This window comes from Triturus cristatus, chromosome 3_1 (assembly GCF_964204655.1).
Source record: "Triturus cristatus chromosome 3_1, aTriCri1.1, whole genome shotgun sequence".
Classification (NCBI taxonomy): Eukaryota; Metazoa; Chordata; class Amphibia; order Caudata; family Salamandridae; genus Triturus; species Triturus cristatus.
The window spans coordinates 608,463,828-608,483,947 of record NC_140583.1 but is presented as its reverse complement, the minus strand read 5'-3'; the positions used below and the strand labels follow the sequence as shown (position 1 = coordinate 608,483,947).

At 44.0% G+C, this 20,120-nt stretch overlaps 1 protein-coding gene across 2 annotated transcripts in view; it reads left to right on the top strand.

The window, feature by feature from the left end:
• Positions 1-20,120, top strand: part of ADAMTS17 (ADAM metallopeptidase with thrombospondin type 1 motif 17) — a 957,220-nt gene that overhangs the window by 524,444 nt on the left and 412,656 nt on the right. For both annotated transcript variants that reach the window (XM_085644533.1, XM_085644532.1), the window contains exon 9: positions 9,361-9,501. In XM_085644533.1, the coding sequence (XP_085500659.1) occupies positions 9,361-9,501 (141 nt within the window). The remainder of the gene's footprint in view (positions 1-9,360; positions 9,502-20,120) is intronic.

Here is a 20,120-nt window from a genome sequence, read left to right as displayed (position 1 = left end):
GTCTAACCACTGGCAATTGTTCGCTGAACCGAAACACTGGCAATATTAAACACCTTGAAACTAATTTTACTAAAAGCATTCCAAAAACAATTAAAACAATAATTAAAAAAATACAAAACAATATAAATCCAGTTTCACCAACAGTAGGGAAAGGGTTGGACTTCAGAGGGCGTAGATTTACTATTCCCACTCCACTCTAAGCAATAGCAGAGAAAGTGTTGCACTTTGGAAGGATTTGGTTTACTGTTCCCACTGCAGTCTAAGCGACACTAGGATAAGTGTTGGACTTCGGAAGAGTTAGATTTACTTTTCCCACTCCTGTTTAGGCAACAGTATGGGAAATGTTAGACTTGAAAGGGTTATTTATAAGGATAAAAGTCCTAATATTTTACTACAAATATTTCAATACTTAATAAACACATATTAAATTATAATACATAATCAGGAATTCAAATAAAAGAAATAATAAATATTCACTAAAACCCAATTTTCACACATTATCATTTGTGCTCAATATAGTTTCATCATTAAAACTATGTCTCTGCAAATTTAGTAGCCATTTCAAAGGAAATGTGCTGTCTGTAAATGACAGTGCGCTACCACATTATGCTTTAGTTACATTAAAAAATCACCCGCCACATGTCCATATAACCGATGCGGGTCATGAAAGTTGGTGGTTCTAAAAATTGGGCCATGGTTATAAAAGGTTTGGAAACCTCTGATTAAGGTATTTGTCATTCGATCCCAGTTGGATGTGGTGGTCTAAAGCTCTGACAGTCAATCTCAGAGTGTTGGATGCAATGGCTTAAAGTCCTGAGTGTCAATCACACAGTATTAAAAGTGATGGTTTAAACATCCATGAATCAATCTCAGAGTGATGGATGCGATGGTTTAGAGCTCTGCCAGCCAATTACAGAGCCTTGGATGCAGTGGTTTAGAGCTCTGACTGTCAATCCCAGAGTGTTGGATATGATGGTTCAGAGCTCTGACAGTCAACCACAGAGTTAGCACGTTGGGGGCATCATAAACTCACATTTTGTGGCATTGTTTGGAAAAACAATGCAATTTTTCAGACTCACATATGGCTGGTCCACAATTGAGCAAACACCCTTAACATCGCAGGCAATTCAAGTTGCAAGAGCTTGTTTTAAAAAAGCTTTTAAAACTGGTTTGTTCTCCAGACTAAGTTACAATCCAACCCAAGGCACATTCTAGAACCATTGTGCCTTATATTAGACACACCACATTTGTGAAGGTTTGAACGCATGAGACTTTTTTCTTTTTGACTTAAGGAACAAAAAAAAAAATCTATTTCTGATCATCTGACATGTTAGAAATAAAGCATCTAGGGCCATATGTAGGAAGCCTAATACCGGTCGGTAACGGCCGATTTTCGGTAAATATACCGTTACCGACCGGTATTTAGGCTTTTGCTATGTAGGGGGATCATTTCATGATTCGGTAATTTACCGAATCGGTAAAATTACCGAATCGGTAATTTTACCGATTCGGTAAATACCGAATCATGAAATGAGATGTAGGGGGAGTGTGTGGGTGTTGTGTTGATTCGTTATTTACCACCAACTAAAAGTTGGTGGTAAATGACGAATAGGTGTGAAAAAGCATTTTTGTGCACTTTGCAGTGTGCAATGTGGCAGACATACATGCCCTGAGGGCATGTATGTGCGCCACATGTGCACACATGGACGAAACAGGGGTGCAACAGGGTGTCAATGTGACACCCTGCCACCCATGATGATGCCTCCCCCATTACCGAATCGGTATTTACCGATTCGGTAATGGCAACTGGCTTCCCATTCATTCCTATGGGCCTCCAGGCCCATAGGAATGAATAGGAAGCCAGTTGCCATTACCGAATCGGTAAATACCGATTCTAAAATACCGACACTTACAGAATCGGTATTTTTCTACCTACATTACATTTACCGATTCATAAATACCGAATCGGTAAAATTCGGTATTTAAGAATCGGTAAATGTAATTTACCTACATATGGCCCCAAGTGTGGTCAGGGATAGTTTGGTCCTCAAGATTAGATGAGGAAATGTGTCCCTACAGATAAGATTAAAAACATTTCAGTAGCAATCAGTACAATAAATCAAGGCTTATTTAAAAAGACTTGAGATTAGTAATGGATTTAGAAACCACAAAGGTTTCCTAAAATGTGTTTGTGTTGTGATGTGTTTTTGGGGGTACGATAGAAGATCTTTTTGATCTCTTGCCTAAGCCTCTAGAGATGCTGCTCAATTTCCTATTGATTTGCTACACAAATCTGGCATTAGACTATTTGCCAGAATTTGCTCATGCTGTATCTATTTTATTGACGGCTGTCAACATCCATGCAATAGTTTAGCCTTATAAGAAATGAATGCTGAGCTTCATGCTTATGACTGGAATATTATGCATCTGTATTGCCTTTAATCTATTTTTGCCTTTTGTTTTGCACTTTAATATTTTAATGAACCTTTATGATTACATGTCCTGACTAAACTCGCAATTGTCGTTTTCACTGTAGCAAGGATGGCAGTGTCATTGGCTAACATAGGGGGTACACCCTAAGTGCTAACTTACATTTGGGACCACCAATTGTAGTACTTCAAGGTATCAAATATTTCTTACATTAAACCCAACTTATTGCTGAACTCTGATTTAAAGTTACTTTTAACATATAGGTGACTTGAGAAAGTCACCACTTTCTTGCCCCAAAGTTCTTGTAGCCGTTTCTGATTATCTGCAGCAGTTGTCACCTGAGACACCTGCCCTCCTGCTAAGAGGTGTGAAGCACTCTCAGGAAGAGAAACAAAAGTTCTGCTGGTGGGAGGAGGTGAGACTTCCTCCTGATAGAATGACCAAATGACTGCAGCCACAGATGACCCAACTTCAAAGAAGCTACCCCCTGTGATAGGCAAATACAATTCACACCTTACCTTTCCAGCTTCTTTGGTAGGTAGAGAAGCTGGTATCTCCTCCAGAGGGTGAAAACACATTGCAGAATGGGTTTTCCAGTAGGGGCGGCTCAGTATACTGGGCACACCACTGTGGTGTGCCCATAGCTCTGACCCAGGGAAGAGGGGAGCCAACATTTTCGATTTGGGCAGAGAGATGCACTGTGGGATTGTTTAGTTCCAACCACAGAGGAAGTGATAGGGTTGGCTATAGCAGTTTTGCCCCCAATTTCTAGGGAGTCCTCCCCACCCACCAACTCGAAATTGGCATAAAAGTGGCACCCCTGGCTTCCAGCCTCAGAAGAGTGCTGAGCTAGCAAAGAACAGAAGAAGGACTGCACTAGCTGAACCTGTAGACTTCAGAAAGAAAGGGCGAACCATGAGAGAATGCTTCTGCAAAACCAAGACAGGGCCATTCCCACAAATGATCGTTTGTGCGCTGTATAGTTTTATTAGTGTCTGTGCATATGTAATGGTAATTTCAATTGCAAACGTGTTTTCTGTAATGGCAGGGTGCCATCACACCATGCATACTTCACTTTACGCCACTCCAATCTAGTCTGCATCACTCCACTGCACTCTCTACTCTGCACCGCTTCACTTTACACCACTCCACGCCACAGCACTCTACTCCACTCTACACCAATCCACCCCTCTCTACTCTGTGCAAATGCACTCTACTCCATGCATTCTTACCCACTGCACTCTACACCACACCAGTCTAGGTCACTCCAATCTACGCTGTACAGCTCCATTCCATGCCACTCTGCAACACTGCACTCTACGCCTCTACATTCTGTGTCAATACACTCTATGCCAATGCACTTTACTCTGTAACACTCAACTCTATGTCCCTTTTTTTTTTTAGATCAAAGCCTACCAGACTTCCCTCTACACTATGCCAATCCACTGTACACCACTCTAATCTACTCGACACCACTGCACTCTATGCCACTGCACTCTACCCCACTTTACTGTACTCCATTACACTCTATGCCGCTGCACTCTATCCTGCGCCACTCCACTCTATGCCAGTGCACTCTACTCTGAAACAATCTACGCTATGCCACTGCACTCTATGTCACTCTACTCCACTCTGCTCCACTCCTATCACTGCACCCTACACCACTCTACTCTGACCCATTGCTCTTTACACCACTGCACTCTACATTACCGCACTTTATGCCATTGCACTCATACTCTGCATCACTGTAATCTACGCCACTCTATACCAATGCACTCTACACCACTGAGCTCTTTGCCATTAAACTCTATACCACTCTACTCTGCACTACTGCACTCTATGCCAATGCATTCTACTTCACTGCACTCTGCATCACTCCACTCTATGCCACTCCACTCTGCGCCACTCTACCCCACACTACTGTACACCACTCTACTCTGCACCACTACACACTGTACCAGTGCACTCTGCTATGCACCACTCTAATCTACACCACTGAATTCTACGATCCTGCATTGTACACCACTGAATTCTATGCCGCTGCACTCTAAGCCACTGCACTTTAAGTCACTATACTCTGCAACACTCCACGTTAATGCACTCTATACCAGTCTACTCTACTGTACGCCACTGCAGTCTACTCTACACCACTGTACTCAATGCCACTGCACTCTATACCCCTAAAATCTATGCCACTCAACTCTGTAATACTGCACTCTATGCCAATGCACTCTACACCACTCTACTTTGCAGCAGTCCTTTCTACACCACTGCACTTTGCAACATTCCAGTCTACGCCACTGCACTCTACTGGACTATATTCTACTCTGCACCACTCTACTCTGCACCACTCTACGCCACAGCTCTCTGTGCCACTGTACCATGCAACAGTGCACTCTACGCCACTCTACTCTATATCACTCAACTCTGCGCCACTGCACTCTACACCACTCTACCATGCAACACTCTAATCTGCAATACTGTGTTCTACGCTGCTGTATTCTATGCTGCTGCACTCTATGCAACTATACCCTGCAACACTCTCCACCCATGTACTCAACATCAGTCCACTCTACTCCACTAAACGCCACTTTACACAACTCCACTCCATGCCACTCCAATACATGACACTCTATGCTACTCAACTCTACAACACTCTTCTCTTCGCCATTCCACTCTACAACACTCAACACCACACCCCTCTACACCACTAACTTTTAGTCATGCTGAACAGCAGCCACGCTGGTGTACAGCATGGCTACAACTCATTGGCAAAGTCATTAACTCTTGCATAGGCGGGACCTATTGGCTTTGCCAATGCTTGTTCATAGTGCCAAGAAGAACAGTTGCTGCTTTTAACCTGCTTAAAGGTATTTAGTTATTGCACAACGAAGAATGAAAGGATGATTCTGCCAGCTGGGGTTCAAACCTAGGATTTGCAGGGTATGCGCACATCTCGGCAGCCTGAGCACCGGATTAACAAGCATTGATATAGCCAATAGGTCTCGCTTTTGGGACCTTATAAGTAGTTAGTTATGCAGCACAATATCTTTAGTGCAACAACATCAACTGTTGCATGGCTGAACACTTATAAGGTCCCAAAGGCGAGACCTATTGGCTATGCCAATGCTTGTTTATGGTGTGTTTATTGAAGCTCCTGGCAGCTTCACGACAAATCCACCAGGGTTGGGTATATTTTTTCTTCTTTTTTCGATGGGTGCCAAAGAAGCATTTAGCATATTACTGTATTTCTTCGTATGTTATAGAAATAAACACAAGACTACAATGAAGGCTCCTTGTGTCGTCCTATTATTGTTCTTCATAGAAACGAATACTGGTTTCTTGCCTTCATTACATTCCTCTTTTTGTTTCTGTGTGAAATCAAGGGTCAGATGGCATGGAGCTCTTCTTTATATTCTTTTGTTGTTTTTCTATGTCACCAAAATAACACTATAATTAAGTTGTTTTTAGTATGTGACCTTCATTTCACTTAGAAACCAAAGGTGGGTTGTAATAAAGGCACAGGTGCTTCCAATATAGTACGGCTTTTGTTTCTTATATTTATCTGACCATAATGTTCTAACGCATTATTTGCAGGATTTATCACATTAAAACCAGATGTATTGGCTATGCCAATGCTTGTCCGTCTATTGTACACATCAACAGCAGGAAATAATCAATCTTGCTTTGCCCAAAAACCACATACATTTGGTTTGAAAAGAGACTAAAAGGGGAAGGAGGCTGAAAGGAATCGTTTCAACACCACTTCTTAGGTTTGGCTTAATGCATGCATGTCGCATTCCTTCATGTCAAGCCTTTTGGAGATAAGATAACAGGAAGTGACAAGGGTGTGACTTGGCATCACAATGATGTAGTGCCTAACGTTTTATTGGTGGTCGAGCTAGAATGAAAAAACCTCGGCACCAAAAAATTCAGGCAGTTTCCTTTGATTTTTGTATCTATGTAACATGTATCACATGCAACCCAGTGCCAGCTGTGAAATATCAATAACGAGTGGTTGCTGAAAATCTGTTATAACCTAACAGACTTAAAGACTTGAAAAGTTAATTTACTTTGTTGCATAAGGCAGTTAACCATAGAAAACAGAAATACGACATGTCACCAAAACCAAACGTAGGCTTTACTTTTTCGCCCACGTCTATATTTTATATGGGTTTAGCCAGTACTGCCTACATAGCGAACATCATTTTCATTCTGGGATGTACAGGATGCTGTTGCTTGTACACAACACCTATACTAGCATGACTGTTTTTCTTCTTTGTCGATGCAGGGGTGCCACCCTTAAGTTGTGTGTTTGCATGGGTATCATTTTTTTTGTCTAAGCATGGGTGTTTTTATGTTTGTGGTCTGAAAACCTGTGTAAATTGGTACTTTCATAGGTGTTGTTTGGGTGCCTAAATGTATGTTAGCCATGTGCAAACAAGGTATCTGCCTGTAGGTTTGTAGGTGTATGGAATCCTGCAACTGTCTTGATGGCATGTATCCATTTTTCATGTGTTTCACGAGCATACATTAAACAGAATACAAAACATGCTTATCAGTGCTTGCTTAATTTTTTCTTACTATATGCACCACTAGCTGGGCTTCGTTCACAAGTTATAGGTTTAGGTTTGGAAATCAAGTGGAATGAATGGAGCCTTGCACTGTAAAGAGCCAAACGCGTGTGCACTGAATATTTTAATGTGTACGATTCCTTCAAGGAAGGTCTTCATGGACTTAAAATAAAGACACTCGAGTTGTGTTTATTGATACTCAAGACCAGCAAACATTGGGGCAGGAAAAAAGGCATTTTGTCAGCTGTACGGGCATTTAGCTAGTAAACGTTGATTTCTCATTAAAGTTTCATTGCATTCCAAGAGCCCTTGATGGGCTTGTCATAGGTTCCATAGGAATGCAGTGTCTCCAATGATATTGCGTCACTCTACCATTACAGAGGAACCTTCTCTTGATGTTCTTTATTCAACCCATAGGGAAGCAGCTTCTCCATTAATGACTCGTCGCTCAAGCAGGAGGGAGATAACGACCTTATTGATGTTGTGCCATTCTATAGCGAACGGGGGTAGAGATAAAAAGGGGGTGCTAGAAGGGAGGGGAGAAGGAAAGAGGTCAAGTGAGGGAGTGTGGGAGCGAGGGTGGACTGGTAGGGGAGGTGGAGGAGTGGAGACTAGAGAGAAGAAAATAGAAGTGGGGATGCTGAGGACAAGAGCACAAGGGGTGGGAAAGCGATGTAATGGAAAGAAAAGTATGGTGCAAGTAACACTATAATATGAGCGAAGTCAGAAATTGCAAGGGAACGGGGCACCATGACTTTGAGAAGTCGTGTTAATGCCGTAAGCATACCTGGACAGTCAGGACAGGTCGGAGGGTCAGGACGAGTCACTGCGGTCAGCAGAGACGTAAGCACAGAGTGTAGGAAGGCAATCTGGGGAGGCTGTAATGGAACGCTGCGGTCCGCAGAGACGTAAGCACAGAGTGTAGGATGGCAATCTGGGGAGGCTGTAATGGAACGCTGCGGTCAGCAGAGACGTAAGCACAGAGTGTAGGAAGGCAATCTGGGGAGGCTGTAATGGCACGCAGAAGTTTGGTGTTAAAATAACTCTAAAGAGAGCTAAAACAGAAAAATGCAAGGGAGCGAGGTGGCGTGGCATAGGCAAGCCAAGTATATGCTGAGAAAGTACCTGAAAAGTTGAAGCTGGTCGAAAGCCTGAGCGAGTCACTGCAGTCATCAAGTCTCTGTTTGGTGTGTGACAGGAAAAAATACTAGCGAACCAGAAGTAATAAGGAAGCCGGGAAGTATAGAACATTTGTTAGGACAAGGAGAGCATTTAGGCATTTCCTAAGTATAACAAGACAAGCCCAACTTCGAAAGTGTTGTGCGCGCGAGCAAAAGTGAAAGCAGCGCGTTTGCACATATGTTTCCAATTAACGCGAGATGCGGTGGGGGAGGGGCGGAGGAGCGTTCAGAGAGCAAGCGAGAGGAAAGACAAATGGCGCCTGATCGGGCGCTGAAAGCTGGCGGCTGCACACGTGCGCGTAACCGCAAGCGCTAGGCCAGCAAAAGCGTGAGGTAGCACTTTTAAAAGCCCACTACTAAATGTCTCGCAGAGCAGCGCATGTGCTGGCTCAGGTGAGACCTTAAAAAAACCTCAATATGGAAAGAAATGCCTGACATTAAACCTGGCATGGGTGTGTGTTGTTTGCAGCTAAGGATTTTAAGCAATTGTATCATGATATACTTGACACATGCAGTGTTTTTAGCCTTGTTATAACTGTAATGTAATGTAATGTAATATAATTTACTTTAATTTCATTTAATTCGAAGATTAAAGTAAAAGATGATCAATAAGAATCGTATATTTTCAGAAAAGAACAGAAGTATCCACTAGTAAATTGATAATACCTGCAGGTACCCGGTCATGCCTGGGTCATCATTTGTATACCTCTTCTTGCCGATACTCACAAGTATTCCTATTCTCTGTGAACATCCTGTGGAAGCTCTGCAGGTGCCCACCTGCTCTGCAGTTTAGAAAAAAAAAACGTGTTTTTAAGTGGATGCAAATACATTAAAAGAAAACTTAAGGCCAGTTTTGAGAGTCTCTATTACACTGCTTTCCATTTAAGTCTTTGCTTTGATTTTCAATGAAATGTTTTCGACTTGAACATGTGGACCCCATGAAAAAGAGTACATGTCCCTTTACCTTTACTTTATACTTTCTGACCATGACGTCTGCGATGTGGAGTTGAAGCCGGGTGTACTTCAGTTGCACTCGGGTGCCTTTGCCGTATTTGGCCCAATGTTGCTCACAAGAAGTGATTTTAGGTCTACGGTTTGCACGTGTCTGTGTGTGCTGTGTGTTATACCGTGTTGTGAAGAGTGCCCTGACCCGCCCCTGTCCCCTCTCGTTGCAGCCTGGGCATGAGTCATGACGATGACCACGCGGCCTGCGCCGGCCGCTCGCACATCATGTCCGGAGAGTGGGTGAAAGGCCGGAACCCCAGCGACCTGTCCTGGTCCACCTGCAGCCGCGACGAGCTGGACAACTTCCTCAAGTAAGTATCGCTGTACTGTATAGCGCCGCTGCTCCTCTTCACGGCGCCGTGGGCCTTAGCGGGCGCAAAGCCCCAGTCTCACATGCAGGTGGGCGCGGGAACCTGAAGGGCTGTTTTGCCGCTTTGTTTAGTAATTTGGGACTGCCTTGAGTATTGGATTTAGCTGGGGGCTTGGTGTGATGCACGTATTTAAGGTGGTGTGGGCCTCTGGTGGGGGAGTGTTATGGGGCTAGTGTTTACCTGCTTCGTGGGATGTTGTGTAAGCAGGGGCGTAGGAGACACTAAAATTCTGGGGGGGACAGGGACAACCTTGCGGACTTTCCAGTGACCCTATACAAATCACCGCCCGTTAAATACAATTGCATACTTTCGAAGTGAAATATTGAGAAAAGCAGGCATGTAGTCACAGTTTGCATGAATGCTTTATTGTTATTTACATTCATATATTAATGGGACCAAATGTTTTTAAAAAACATGTATATGAATCTTGCATCTTAATGCACAAAGCAAACAAATGCCGCTGACTTAGGGTGGGGGCGTCGTGTTTGCAAGTGCATTATGGTTTGAAAAGTACCTGCTGCTGCATTCCTGGTCTCCAGCAATTTTCAGGCAACAATAAAAATGTGAAGGTAACTTTGGTGATTAATGTTCTTTATTGAGAGAGATCGAAGGTTTGTCTAGTGGAAGTTTTAACTCATGGTAAGGTAGCCACAGTGGGGTACTATGCCTGCTGCAAAGAACGTGTACCACGCAGATCACAAAATGCATATCACGTAAATAGGTCATTGAGTTACTGCTTTTGTCCGAGAGATTCTTTTGGTATTTGCAGTTTATAAGTTAAAATCCTAACATTGAACAGTGAGCTATTAACCGTCAAAGAGCTGCATAAAAACTTCAAGGTATAGATTCGAACGTTATGATTTTTCCCCAGTCTTTCCCTATCCTAATGTTGGAAAATGGGTTCATGAGGAAATAAATCAATTCTGATTATTAAAGAGAACGCCCCCAACCATGGTGTTATGTTTTAAATTCTGAGTTTGTGTTTCTCTAGTGTTGCAAAGCCACCCGGTGCCCTGGGCACTCCCCAAATTTTTGCTGACTGGTACTGGTGGTACCTGACTGACTGACCCTGGCCTGTGCCTAAACAGCCAGTGCTACTCTGAAAGAGACACAAAAATACAGTGAAAACACATACATACACTAGGGTGCACTATGGGTTAGGGTACCCCTATGATTGGCATGACTTCTCCTGTAAGGCCCTAGTACATAATAGGGCAGGGAGATTAGAACTACCTTTAAGTCCCTAGAACATAATGGGGCATGGCAGTTTAGAGGCCAGCAGCCCTTTCTGCGCTTGCATGTGTGCACTGCTGAAGACGGAGGTCAGATTAAAAGTAGCCCTGTGTTGTAGGACTGCTTTTAAAATGCAAATTGTGCCCAAACTCGACTTTTGGGTTTGGGGAACTTACAAATTTATCAACTACAATGTTGGGGCAAAATTAAGTTAAGTGAAAAAATGTTTTCCACTGAACTATAGCTGTAACATATTTGCCACATAATACATCATCTGCTGCATAATCTAACGATTTCCACCAAAACAATTTTGTAGGTCAAACGGATCACAAATTACTAAAAGAAATGTAACTTATGTTGCTATGAAGTGTAGGGGCCTTTGCAAAGGTTAGTAAAGAAAACAATTGGTCCCATACACTCCTAATTACACTCAAATGTATACCTGTAGGAGAGTGTAGTATGCAATCAATTCATACAACCGAAAATATATAATGTAAAGGCACATTCAACAGGGAAAATCTCATAGATAAGAGGCCAACCAAAGTCAAGGTTGTACCTTCGGAGACACCGACGGATGCGGCACGTCTCCAACTTGTTCTAAATTAGGAATTGAACATCCCACCGGAACCAATGGCAGCATATGATTAGAAGGTCTCACACCGCTCCATTTCAGCGGTACCTCGCGGTGATTTCTCCCCCACCCTGAAGTAATTTCAGGATATTTTGACAGAGTACAGTCTGGAATGTAATTTCATCACACCACGGCCGTGTTCGGGTTCCCTTTCCTTTGTCCTGAGGAAGACCCGCAGCAAAGGAGTCTACTTACCCTTTTGCGTCAGGGTCGAAACGTCGACATTTTCCCAGTGAGCCTACACCCAACAGCTACTGCCCTCGTACTCCCAACCACAGATGAAGTTTCACTGTGCCTCCAATTGAGAAACATTTACCAAAAATTAATATTGCGATTGAGCTTATGGGTAGGCCCAGTACGGTAGGGTTACCGGCCTTGTCAGGAATTAAAGCCGGATCCCTTCTGCTTTAGTGTTTTGAACTGTTCTTTTGAAATGCCTTTTGATGATCTTCATCTTTCTTCTCTACCCCACACATGAGCACCTACTTTCACTTCTTTCTCCTTCCTTGGAAATAACCGCGCTAATATCACGTGCTGCATACTATGCCTTTGTGTATGTTTTTCATTTTATGAATATGACTCAGTGGGAAATAAATTGATAATTGCAATTTAATTGACTTTGGTTGGCCTCTTATCTATGAGATTTTCCCTGTTGATTGTGCCTTTACATTATATATTTTCGGCTGTATGAATTGATTGCATACTACACTCTCCTACAGGTATTCATTTGAGTGTAATTAGGAGTGTCTGGGACCAATTGTTTTCTTTACTGATCGATACCCAGGTCCTTTGACACTATACTGGGTTACTCCATTTATTATAATGGTTACCTTTGCAAAGGTTGACTGGTCACCTTTCCCACTGGTGCATTTGTATGTTACACAGGTACTAAGCAGGCGAAAGCTTTGCAGAGGCTGTTAATATGTATAAATATGTCAAAATAATAAAGTATCATAAAATGTACCTCATTACGCTGCAGCCTTTTTATTGTTGCATAATTTAGTCAACACTGCGACATAATTTTGGCCTCCATTGCTGCATAACTCCAGTGGCCCGAAAGCAGGTTGCACATGTTAAAAGTGTTTGTGCATGAAGCAGAGACCAAGAAGTTTGCAAACTTAGGGGCTGATTACAATGACAGGAGGACTTCAGTCTATCCGCCATCGAATCAGGGAATGGGACCTCTGGCCTTCAAGGTGGCGGCCCCAGGATAGGCATTACAATGCGACTGCCACTACTGCGTTCGCAGTGCCTATATTTTACATTGCAGCAGGTGCTGCTGGCTGCATCATCCGCCGCAATGTAAAAAAAGGACATGTTACATATATCACTGCACTACGTGGCAGGCACAATGGGGTGCCTGCCACATGCTGCAGTAATATGTAGGGTCCCATGTCTGGGGGACGGGGGTAAAGGGGCCTGCTACGGGCCCCCAATGTCCCTTTCTGCCAGCTTTTCCATGGCGGGGGAACCACCATGGATAGGCTGGCGGGTAAGGGACATCTTAATCCCTACTGCGGTGCCTGGTAGGAATCACAAGCCCCTCCGCCGCACCGGCGGGTTCAAGGAGCCAGTCAGGTGCGTGGTGGCTGGTCTTTCCAACCGCCAGGGAACCACCCGCCATTGTAATATGGCGGGCTGTGATGCAGTCACCAATGGCGGTGGGACCACCACCGACGGGGCGACGTAGCGGTCCCACCGCCATTATAATCACCCCCTAAGTTTGGTGTGCATGCAAATCCTACATTGCCAACCCCTGGCAAGTTGCACTAGTAGTGCTGGAAAAGGGCCAATGGAGGTACCAATGGGTGAGGTGGACTGGCCTCAAGGGTCTTGTGACCTCAGTGACAGATTCACTGTTGAACTAGGGTGTGCTTCTTCGTATGCCTACCCGTAAGACTGGAAGTAAACTGCAGTATGGATTGTGGTGGACAGGCCTTCAAGGTTAAGTCACACTTGCCACCATTAGGGTCCACCTGCGGGTGCTAAGACACCTGGGTTTCTAAGGTCTATTGGGCCTTCTAAGGTGTAGCATCGGAATAAGCTCCGTCAGGAGTGTGGTCTGGTGGACTAGTCATGAAGGCTGAACATGGTTGTCCAGTTCCAAATTCAGCAGCTCTGGCCAGAGAGCCACATCCTCTCCCACACTGAACACCATACTGCCCCACTGAGAGAAACTCGTACTGCCTTCAGCTACAACTCAATTGTGCTGCGACTAAATTCAAATTATGCACTAGACAACAATAAAATGCTACCTGAAAAAAAAATGAATAACACCCTGGAAAAAGCAAACACTCATAGGGAATGCAAGAATAAGCAAAGCATGTGAACTGTAATCAGTAACAACATGGTTACCTTAACGGTTTTAAACTAATTTATTCAGAAATCAGTAAGTGATTTTGCCTGAAAAGTTCAGGACATGGCTACAGGACCAGGAAGGGACCCGTTTCAATGTCCATTGCTTATATCCTTACAAAATGTAAGCACTTTGGTTTGAAAAAGACCACATCCCCGAACACAGAGCCGAATTTTATAAGCTAAAATAATTAAAACAGTTGAAAACGATCATATTAAACGTTTCCACTCTACCCATCAACCAGGTATTGCAGTCCCTTTAAGAATTATACACTTCCCCACCCTGGGAAAACAATTTTGCTCAAAGAAAGAAGATAAAAAGAAAGTAGCGCTTTCACTGCAAACTCTGTAAAGTGGCGCTAATGTGTGTGAGTGTAAATAATAATCTGGCCTCTCTACTGACTACTCTGTATTGCTTTATTTAGGTATTTAAGTATTTTTTCTCTCCGTCCCGAGGTTTTTCTTTTCAATAGAAAACGGTTAGAAAATGAGGACATTTCCAGCCAAAGTTCCGCCTTTTTGGATCAATTTCACAGGGGAACAAATAAAGAAAAGGAGAGGCAAGAGAGAGTACCTTAAGAGCTGCCTCTTGAAATCAGTACGTAAGCAGGAGCGAGACAGGGACAGAAAGAGGTGGAGGACTAAAGAGAGAAAGAGGGGAGGAGGGCAGCTGCCAGATGCAGATCAGGAGTACTGGAGACGGTCCTTGCCATGAAGGTAAAGAGACAACGTTTTTTTCTCTTCTCTGCCCTTCCCACAACGCTGAGCCTTCCTGCAGCATAACAAAAGGCAGAGCGCGGGTGGCCTCTGACTCCAGGCAGGTCAAGTGCAGGGCCATTAGGTAGCGCCTTCGCGCGCTAATGGCCCTGCGAATTACAGAAGGGAGAGGGGAAATTCTTTTGTCCCCTCGACCCACCCCCACCCTTGTCCCCCGTGTCCCCCCACTCCAAAATCTGGGGGGGCTATATCCCCTGCGTCCCCCACACTTTCTACGCCCATGTGCTAATCTCCCTCTCAGGAGGGATAAGGGAAATGTGTTTGTCCCCTCGTCCCCCCCACCCTTGTCCCCTGCGTCCCCCCCACTCCAAAATCTGGGGGGGATATGTCCCCCGCGTCCCCCACAGTTCCTACGCCCATGTGTGTAAGGCCCGTGTTTGTAAGAAGTTTGGGCCTCTGGTGGGGGAGTATTGTGGGGCTCGTTTTACCTCTCCTCTGGGCTGCTCTGTGGGATGTTGTGTGAGGCTGGTGCTTGTAGGAAGTTTGGACCTCTGGTTGGGGAATATTGTGGCGCTAGCATTAACATGTATCCCTGGCTGTTGTCTGTTGAATGGTATTCTGTGTGTCACAAAGGTGTGTACCCAGCCCGCGCGTGTGCTGTGAGTGTAACGCGGCGCTCGCATTTGCAGCCATTCTGAATAGTTGAGTTAGAGGTTTGTGGCGAGTGTTTGTTAGTAGCCTGGGGGCCTCTGGGCAGGGAGTAGTGTGAGGCCAGGCTGAGCTGGCAGTGTGTGATCCCTTTCTCTTGGAATGATGTGTTGCACTCCAGGACTTTCTAGGAAGCCCAGATGCGTGCTTCTCTCCGGAAGGGCTTACACGTGGTAAACAATACTTTTGAATCGTTCTTCCTTCATTCTGGGAACAGACCAGAGATTACGTGCTGGTTCCGTACCCTGGACTCTTTTTCAACTGAGCTTGTTTTCACGGGGCGCGCTGCGCATCTTTAATAGGTTTCTTTTTGGGAGGCCTGAATACCAGAGGCTACTGTACAGCAGCTGGGTCACTTCATGGTGCACTGGAGAAGGTGGGGCTGCTTCAAAGTGCTCTATGTCAGTGTTTGGCCCCTCGAAGGGGCATGTTATCAAGAACGGCGTTAAAATTATCACTGGTTTAGCGGGAGAAAACTGCCGCTAAAGCGGCGATAATGGGCTTGATAATATGCCCTTGAGAACTCCAACAGAAGCCCATGTTCTAGTGTAACCATGGGCTTCTATGGGAATTCTCACGGGCATATTATCAAGCCCCTTATCGCCGCCATAGCTATAGCGGCGATAATTTTAACACCATTTCTTGATAATATGCCCCGAAGTGCTGCGGTGGTAGCGGTATTTGCTTTGCATTGATTCTTTATAACAGGCATCACACTGTTTTTTTCGGCAGCACTTTAAATATGACTGCAAAGGATGAAAGGCCAAGTCACTTCATGACACATATCGGCAGGCAAGTTAGTTATTGTTTTTTTTTTTTTTTAATTTTCGAAGGGTTTATGCATACAAAGCTTCAAAAGGCTGCTGAGCACCTCACATATACTCGGTTTATAACACAGTATGCATAAGCGATCCATAACGAAGATAGGAAGAAACAGTAAGAGTGATATGTGGGATTCAGACAACTTGCAATGTTAATACATCAACGGGGCATATCATCAAGGACGGCGTTAAAATTATCGCCGCTTTAGCTGCAGGAAATTGCCGCTAAAGCGGCGATAATGGGCTTGATAATATGCCGCAGAGATTTCCCATAGAAGCCCATGTTCACACCAGAACATGGGTTTCTATTGGAATTCTCTGTGGCATATTATCAAGCCCATTATCGCCGCTTTAGCGGCAGTTTCCTGCCGCTAAAGCGGCGATAATTGTAACGCCGTCCTTGATAATATGCCCCCAACAACTTTAAGAGCAAAAGAAGGTTATAGGAAACAATTACTAAAGCTACATCTTTCTAAAATCATTTTCTTGGTTTAGAACTAAGTGCTTGGAGAAGATTATGAAAGAGAGAAACAGAGAACTCAAGTTAGATAATGAAAGGAAACCAGTGTTAAGGTATTTCTCAGGTAAATAATTTGCCCTGTAGGTGATGTTTAGCTTTTCTTCTGCATCTAAACACAAAGGGGCCAATCGGAGGTTTTAAGACCAGTGGGTATCAGCTCCCCACCACATTAATTAGAACCACAATGAAATACCCGGTTCCAGAGTGCTACATTAATGCAGAATTTCCTTTTTTAGGACAGAAACCCTCACCCACCAAAGGTGGCGTGCATCATCATAGAGTTCCTCCTCACACCACCACTGATTTTAGTGGTGTGGGCTACAACTCACAACTCCCAAATTGGGAGGAACTCTTTGGATGTTTTTGTAGGACCGTATGTGATACAATAGTGTGGGTAAAAATGCAGTGTGTGTGGGACGAAATACCACATACCAAAACAAATGAATGACCTACACCAACCAAATAGACACCTGTCATCCGCCTCCCTATTCCTCGCAGACACCCCCTGGATCCGCCGATCCAACAGCGGAAGACGCTTCTTCTCTCACCTAGTGGTCAAAGCCTAAACGACCTTCCCCTCAGGAACGCCGCATAAAATCCGGTAATTCAGAAAAGGACTCAAGACATGGTTGTTCAAATGAACAGAGCACACCACAAAGCAGCTAGCAACTCCAGCACCTTGAGACCCTCACGGGTGATTTGCTGTGCTTTATGAATTTTGATTGATTGATTGAGTGTAAAAAAGAAAAAAAACTGAGATAAAACTAGCTCCCCCTCAGCCATAATGCTTTATTCTTGTCTGCTGGGAGTTAGGATTAAAACCATGCACAGGTGATTCTGCAGTGAGGAAAATGTAATCCACCCTGGAGACATTCCAGGTTTCTGCCCACAATTACCCTAATCTTAGGTGTAGGGGCATTCATCATGCCTAGCAATCAAACCCTTCTGCTATACAGTGCTCAAAGGAAAATTGTCAGAAAATGTCAAAATAAAAGCCAATACTGAGTATCTCAACAAATGGTCAGCCCTACTTTCTAGGAAATCCACTTCTGCTCGACCTGGGGAGTAGAGAATACACAAAATGGCTCCTTGGTACACTATAGGCAAAACCTATAGAGGCCAGATCATGACAAGTCGATGACATGTAAATGCCACCATCACCAACTATGACTCCCAAAAAGTGAATTATTGCATGGTGTCAACCAACTGTGATATAAGAATCACCCAGCTCATCTTACTCGCAAAAGTCGGCTCTCTATTGTCAACTCCACATTGGCCCTGGATGGGTACTCGGGGTCCACACTGGCATCAGCAGAAAACAAAAGAAACACAGTTACATGTCAGCATCTATTCATAACCATACTTGCTCCGCCTAATCAGTTAGCAATGTGTAACAGCACAGGCCGACTTCATTGAGGCCACTCGGGCCGATGTCAACAAAATTAAGTAAAAGAAAAATGGGTAGAACCGATACCTAATCTCTTGAACCTAAGGTGCAAAAAGAGAGAATAAAAGCTAGAATGGCGCTCACACGTAGTGTAGCCTCTAACGAGCCTCTTTCTCCTTGGCGGTCGAGGACGCCGACATTGCCCCGCATCCTGTGTTGAGTGCTCCAAGTGGTGTGCTGAAAAAATGGCATCAGTGTGCCCACAATGGAACATGGGAAACGTGGTACCGTGAACAGCCGGTACTCGAATTGCTGCCGTACCCGTTTTTCAAAAAAGGAACTAAAAAATGAACGACATTTTTTTTTGGGGGGGGGAATGGGACATAACAATGCAAACCAAATTGTGTCTGTGACAGAAGACGCTGTCAAACGTCATTGTGACTTAAATAGTTGTGGGACCCATTTATGATAGCCCAGAGACACAATAGAATTCTGGGAGATGTAGTGTGGGCCATCAAAGTCCCTTTACTTATTATAAAGATTACAAACGTGGTATAAGATGCCCTGAAACCAACAGGGACTGATACATTGACATGTTAGAAATCAGATGTGGGCCTCTGGGGACTTGGAGCCCTGTGGGATTCCTACGCTAAACATAATCTGGAGAACCCCTCATAGTGATACAAAAACGGTCAGATCATGTACTTCAATACAATGGCTAAGGGGAAGGCTGGGGCACCATGGATTCTTAAAGTACTATAAGACACGGAGTGAGAGACGTCTGGTAGTCATGAGAGAAAAGTCACAACATGTACTACAGTTATACTAGCATTATACACCATGTCTGTTAATGTGTTTGTAGAGTCCTGGCTGAGCTATGCATGGGAAATACACCCTCCCACTAAAGAGTCACATCGCATTAGGGGCAAAATCCGAAAGGGGTATTCCATGTGTCAACGGTATCTTTTAAGAAGCAGAGAGAACCAAATATGAATAGAATGACTACAGTAGGTCAAGTCATGGGATCTCGTCATTCAGACCCTTCTCAAGGCTTCTGAGCCTAATAACCATTTGTTGTTCTTCAAGATATAGAAACAGTGAAACGTCACGTACGTTTGGTGGTATTGTGGGCTTATCTAGTACTGTCCATGATAAGTCATTCGCTGTGTGCCCTTTATCCAAAAAATGTTGAGTCAGCTTTGTGAAGATACGTTTACACCGGATGGTACTTTGGTGTTCTGAAATCCGGGTCCTGATTTTCCAGGTGGTCACACCTACACAATGAAGGCCACCAGGACAAGTGATAAGCTAAAAAGCTTATCACTGCTGCAGTTTGTATGTTGGTGAAGAAATCCACATGTGTAGTGTGTCCAGTATATGAGCAGACTCCACAAGCTCTGCATGGAAAATGGCCCTTGACAACAGGGTGGTCCCACAAAGTCCCTTATCTAGAAACATGGGGGGTAGGCGGTCTAGTGTGTACCATCCGGTCTTTAATATTTTGACTCCGTTTGAAGGCAAAAAGGGGTTTCGTGTACAAGTGCTCCCCTTCATTCACGATATTCCAATTTTTGCAAATCAACCATTTTATACTGCTTGAAAAGTTGCTGTAGGTAGGTACTAGCACATACAAATCTGCCTTTTATGGTTGTTTTAGGGGATAGTTCAAGGAGGGCCAGCCGATTATTGCTTCTCCCACTTACCTGCTTTATCTGTTAGCCCTGCGTGTGCTGACTTTGCACTAGGGATACAGATAAATCCTGTGCGTGTGCCTTAAACTTGGAGACTTGAGAGCAGTTACACAATAATTGGCCCACCGGCAAATTGTCCCTCAAAGATTTGGGGTGGAAGCTTGTATATGATAGTAATGAGTTCTGCTCCATAGATTTTGTATATAGGTTAGTCTCCAAAGTACCTGTCGAAGATTAGTTCAGTAGGTCGAGGAATAGTAAGCTCATGTTGTTATACTTGCAAGTGAAAGACCGAATTTGTTTTTTTGAGTTAAGCCAATTATGGAAAAGCTTAATGGTATTGATATCACCCCTCCAAATGACCAAAAATCATCAATGTACTGCTTCAATAATTTAATGTTGGAGCGAAATGGATTTGCATCCAAGAAGATATATCTTGTCTCAAACTCATGTACATTGAGATTCGCTAGAGAGGGGGGCGAAGGTACTGCCAAAT